General features: G+C 23.8%; 2 protein-coding genes across 2 annotated transcripts; both read right to left on the bottom strand.

Moving 5' to 3' along the window:
• Window positions 1-250: 250 nt before the first annotated feature.
• Phum_PHUM478400 (uncharacterized protein) lies at window positions 251-2,272 on the bottom strand (the record flags this gene model as incomplete). The annotated part of the gene is made up of 5 exons (XM_002430382.1): window positions 251-474; window positions 577-1,095; window positions 1,445-1,570; window positions 1,651-1,896; window positions 2,254-2,272. The coding sequence occupies 5 exons, from the start codon at window positions 2,270-2,272 to the stop codon at window positions 251-253; spliced, it is 1,134 nt and encodes a 377-aa protein (XP_002430427.1).
• A 1,931-nt stretch (window positions 2,273-4,203) lies between these two features.
• Phum_PHUM478390 (DNA fragmentation factor subunit alpha, putative) lies at window positions 4,204-4,998 on the bottom strand (the record flags this gene model as incomplete). The annotated part of the gene is made up of 3 exons (XM_002430381.1): window positions 4,204-4,351; window positions 4,445-4,621; window positions 4,709-4,998. 3 exons carry the CDS (start codon window positions 4,996-4,998, stop codon window positions 4,204-4,206), a joined length of 615 nt encoding a protein of 204 aa, XP_002430426.1.
• Between the last annotated feature and the right edge of the window lie 619 nt (window positions 4,999-5,617).

Here is a 5,617-nt window from a genome sequence, read left to right as displayed (position 1 = left end):
AAAAATTGGCACTCAATTAAATTTAACAAAAACAAAAAAATTTCAAAATGGCCGCAAGGAAATTAATATTATAAAAGATGCCACCTACAAACAAAACCGCAAAACAAAACAAATACCTTTAAATAATTGTAAAAAAAAAAACAAAAAAAACCTTGAACACATTGAAAACCCATTTACCCTTTTTCATAACCAAACAAAAACAGAAAATTATTTTAAATAAAGATTATTAATAATAATAATAATAATAAATTTATTGTCCGACGTCTTTGCTAAACAACTGTAGTTTTTCAATTGATAAACTCAATTGCTCTAAACTTCCCATTAATTTTTTCATATTTTCTTGATTTGCACGAAGGCCTTCGTTACTAAGAGGAGCAAAAAGGTCATGTTGAGCACCTAAATCGAAATGAAGTCTTGCCAAACGTTCCTGTTGTTCTCTTATTCCTTGCATTTGCTCCATGCTACAATCTTTTGCTATTAAATAATAATCCAAGATGAACGATAAATACCTTTTTATAAATATTAATGTGATTACGACAAGTGGTCTAGCACTGGGACAATCAATCAATCACTCACCGAAAGCTCTTAATTTTCCAGAATGAAAGTCTTCCAATAATTGTAATAGAGCATTTTCCATTTGTCTCACATCTGTAATATCTGACATAAAACAATGATGTTGAACATTTTTTTGATTTTTATTATTCCATAAAGATTTCATGTAAGCTGTAGACCCTACAGTTTTCATATTTAAAAAACCTGATCGAGCTGATTTAGTATTATTTAAATGATCAGAACTTAGAGTGTGATTCGAATCAAAATACCAATCAGTGGGTATCATGGGTTTACTTTTATCAGCTCTTATTAATGATTCAATAGATGCTTTCGTTATGGATGTATTATCAGACTCTGAAGGTAAGGCTTTTGTTGTGACTTGCGAAGACAAGTCACTATCGAAAAGGCTACTGTCTGTTTGTATGTCATCAATTTTATGATCAAATAATTCCAAATTTGAGGGATCACGCCACCCAGAGGGACTAGGTGTGTTTGGAGGCACACTCGGAAGAATTTGCTCGGCAAAAACATTGAGGTTAAGGTCTAAAAAAAAAAAAAGAAAAAGAAAAAAAAAAGAAGAAAAATAAATAAATAAATAAATAAAAAAAACAAAAATTAAAACAAAATCAAATTAAAATTAATTAATAAATGTAAACGAAATAAAAATATTTTCAAAAAAAATAAAATAAAATATTAAAATCAAACAAATAAAATAAAATTTAAAAAAAAAATAAAAATGTTTTGTAAGGTGTTATCTCAGGAGGTTATTTATGCATTTACCACTCATATCGTTCACTTTCAAATTGTTTTTTTTTTTAAACGATTTACAATGGAACAAAAAAATATACATTATCATTTCATAATCGCATTGCTGTCAACTTAAAATTATTACCTTTTTTCATGTTTCCTACTCTTTGATTAGGTGATTTGTTGTTGTCTCTAGGTGTTTTACATCCAAAGTCAGACAAGAATGAAGGTCTCCTGAATTTTTCTTTCACATACAAAAATTTAGAACTTCCTTAAAAATACATTCATCACATTATAAAATTTAATAATGTGTATAACAAACACATCATCTCTTCAATTGATATGTATTACCAGTATGTGGATCGACAGGAGTTAAGGTTGGATCCAATAATCTGGTTCTAGATGAGCCTTGACTAGTTCCTGCTGTTCCCTGGTAACTATCATTACTTGAAATTTTATTACTTGTTGGCGAAGATGGCGTCACTGCTACTTTATATATAACTGGAAAATTAGGTTCCAATAATCTAGTACTTTCCGAAGCATCTGTATTTGAATAATCTTTATTCGGTGGCAATATTGGTAATTCATCAATATTTTCTGTCATTTTATTAAAAAATTCATATAAGCTTTTATAAAAAATTTTTTTTCAATTTATAACAAAAAAAAAAAAATGTAAAAAATTTTATATTATTAAAATTAACTAATTTATTAATGTAACATTTTATTATAATACATATTTATTCAGTCATGTTTTCCAATACGAATACATTTTTAAAAAATTTTGGCTAAGTTTCGAGATCATTTTATTATAATTAGATCATATAAATTGCACGTACAGTGTTTTTTTAAAATATATATATCGATTTGTATTGACGTGTCAATAAAAAAGACGTGCGACTATCGAAACTAACCACGTTTAAAAAAAGGCGCGCTTTTTTCAAAACAAATTTAAACGTAAAAAATACATAAACATATAATATCACAGTAAGGAAAATTTAAAAAAAAACCAATTTCATTCACATTTACTATATAAATTTATTAGAAATATTATACATACGATAAATCTAAAATATTAAAAACAGTAATCAAAAGTAAAAAAAGTAATTAAAGATATAAAAAAAAAAAAAAAAAAATTATTTTTTTTGAGCAAACATCATTTTGATGTGATTCATCATCATCATCATCATCATCAAAATGGTGGGCTTCTAATACATCTAATTATAGGTAATTATAATTCCTGTTTTATTTTTTCTTTTTAAAATGGCGTGAATGGAAATATAAAACAAAATTACATACAATAATATTATTTTATTCATTAAATAAATGAATTTCATTAAAAAAAAAAAATTTTAATACAATCCATAGTCATCATCATCATAAATTAATATGAGATTCTCATGTAGAAGACAGTATTCACACGCCATTTCCAAAAAAAAAAAAAACAAACTTTTCCAAATTTATGTATATTATTTAATATAATTACATATACACTTATAAATCTACGTACATATTAATATATATACTTAAATTAAATAATTCTTAATCAGTCTGATCATTTTACTTAGCCTTTATTGACGGCAGTACAATTTTTTTAGTGCACTTATTTATTTATTTATTTTATTTTATTTATTTTTCCTATCAGTGTAATATTTTTTTTTTTTTTTATTAACATTAATATCACACAAATTTTGACAATAATTTAATTCATTAATTAACATTAAGACAAAAAAAAAATAAGAAAGAAATTTTATTAAATCCTATTTATTATGTAAATTTTTTTTTTGTTAATAATAATACGTATCCATTTTATAATATATATATGTAAATATAAAAAATTGTTGGTTTCTACCTTACAGTGATTTATTTAATTGTTTTTTTTTAATTATCAAACACTAATAATAATGATTATTTTGTGTAATTAATAAATGTTCTATAAATATTAGACATTCATAACCTAATATATTTACCTATAAAAAAAATTTGATTAATTTATTTATTAAAGAGTCTATTTTGCGAGTAAATTATATTTTTTAAACAGAGCTTATCATTTTTTTATCATTATTTAATAATAATAATAATAATAAAAGTATATAATTTTACCTTACATCCCTATTATTATTTATCTTCTTTATAAAAAAAAAAAAAGAAAAATTCATTCTTATCGAATACTCAGTTTACAATTTTGGACCTTTGAATTTAATTATAAATGCAACTTGGGCGCGATTCCTTCATTAATTTACAAAAAAAAAAAAAAAAATTCATTTTTGTGAATGAATGATGATTATTATTATTATATAACCTCTTTTCGCTTGCATCATTTTCATTGAATCAAAATACAAAAAAAAAAAAAAAAAAAAAAATGAAAAATTCAATTATTACACTTGTGATATGCTTTTTAATATATAAAATTCACAATAATTTTCTCTTTATGGCAGTATTTAGCTTACTTACTTTCGTTCGTATAAACGTTCGAAAACATTCAGATGAACTTTAACATATTTTTACATATAATTTCCCATAAAAAAAAAAAAAAAAAACAAAAAAAGAAAATTAATTACTTACATCTAATCGGGTAGACACCACAAATGCCCAACCACATTTTTAAAACCCTTTTTTAAATAATTAAACTTCAAAAAAAAGAATTCAACAATGTTATTATGAAATATAAAATTTAAACAAAAATAACAAAAATAATTTTAACGAAAAAAAAAAAAAAAAAAAACAAAACTAAATTAATTCTTATTTCATTCGAATAAGAAATATTGACTGAAAACTAAACTATTTTTTTTTTTTTTATACCTTCAATTATTAATGTGATTAAAAGTTATGTAAAGAGTACCTCATGAGTGCAGATTTAAACATGAACTTTAGGTAATTCCAACCGTATGAGATCAAACAAATGTTTTAAGCAGTCGTTTTTTCACCAGAACTCGAATCTGATGCAATGTGATGGCAATGATATAATTTGAGCAAATCCATTGCATCCTTAGCTTGTTGCTTTTCCGCCAGAAACCTGCTGCTGGCTTCTTTAAGTGTTTCTAAAAAAACTTTACTGTAAAAAATAACTTTAATCAATTGTAAAAAATATACAAACTATTTAAATTTATAATATCATTATTTCATTTTATTTTAATTCATAACTTACTTATCTCCTGGGAAAAAATCTGCAATGCTATCCGGATCCATATCTGCCAACAATTCTAATTCTTTACCTCCTAACAATGTTATCGAAGTCAAATCTGAATGCAATCTATCGACAAGTTTTTGTAAATGTTTTGGAGGTATTCCTTCACCATCCGGTTCATCAATCACTATCTTGTATCTAAAATGTTTAAATGTATATATAACCATGCATTGATTCCATTAAAATATAATTGTTTCATAAAAAAAAAAAATTTAATAAACTCACTTGGGTAATTTTCCTGGTGGAAGCCATTTTTGATCGTTTATCAAAATCATGAGTGCTGTGTTTTTTTCTAATGTGCTAAAATAATCCTCATCCTCGACTTCGGTTCCATCTTGTTCCAGTGTAACTTTGACTGGAGTTCCCGGCACAATATTTAATTTAATGCATGCTTTTTTAATGAGATCGCTTAAATCGGATGCGACAATGCCAAATTTATGTTCCTTTGTGTAATCCATAATTTTAAAAGGTTGACCTTTTCCAGGCTGTAATGAAACATCGTCTGGGCACTGCATGGCTTCACTTGCAAATAAATTACTTTTTCAAAAGTATCTAAAAAACAAATTTGTTTTATTCTTTTAAACAATGAAATAAAATTTACAACAAAAGTTTAATTGTTAAACTTATGAAGACAATCATTAATTATAATTTCTCCAAAACTCCTCAAGTTTATGTAATTAAAAGTTTACCATATTTATAATGAAAAATTAGGAGAAAAAAAAAAAAAAGTCGAATAGTGTAAATAAGTTTTTTTCTCCCATTGTGTAAATTTTTTTTTTTTTTAAATACCAAAGAAACCTTTATTTGAATTAATTTTTTTTAAAATTATTTCGAATAATTAAAACAATTTTTGAGAGGAAGTTTTCCAAAAAAAAAAAAAAAAAAATTTTCCTTCGCTAAAATTTTAAAATAATAAAAATAATAAATAATAATAATAATAACAAATGAATAATTATATGGTAAGATGATAATAAATAAAAAATAACAAATGGATTTTAAAAGTTTTGAACAATAAAAACAAAAAAATTTTTTTTTGTTAATTTTAAAGAAAATGAAGAAAATTAAAAATTAAAAAAACACAAATATTGTACAATAAATTATAAACTTACCTGAATTTATTATATAAATAAAAAC

Source organism: Pediculus humanus, genomic scaffold (genome assembly GCF_000006295.1).
Source record: "Pediculus humanus corporis 1103172108255 genomic scaffold, whole genome shotgun sequence".
In the NCBI taxonomy this organism is placed as follows: domain Eukaryota; kingdom Metazoa; phylum Arthropoda; class Insecta; order Psocodea; family Pediculidae; genus Pediculus; species Pediculus humanus.
Note: the sequence above shows the minus strand (reverse complement) of the source record. Positions and strands in the feature narration are given on the sequence as shown.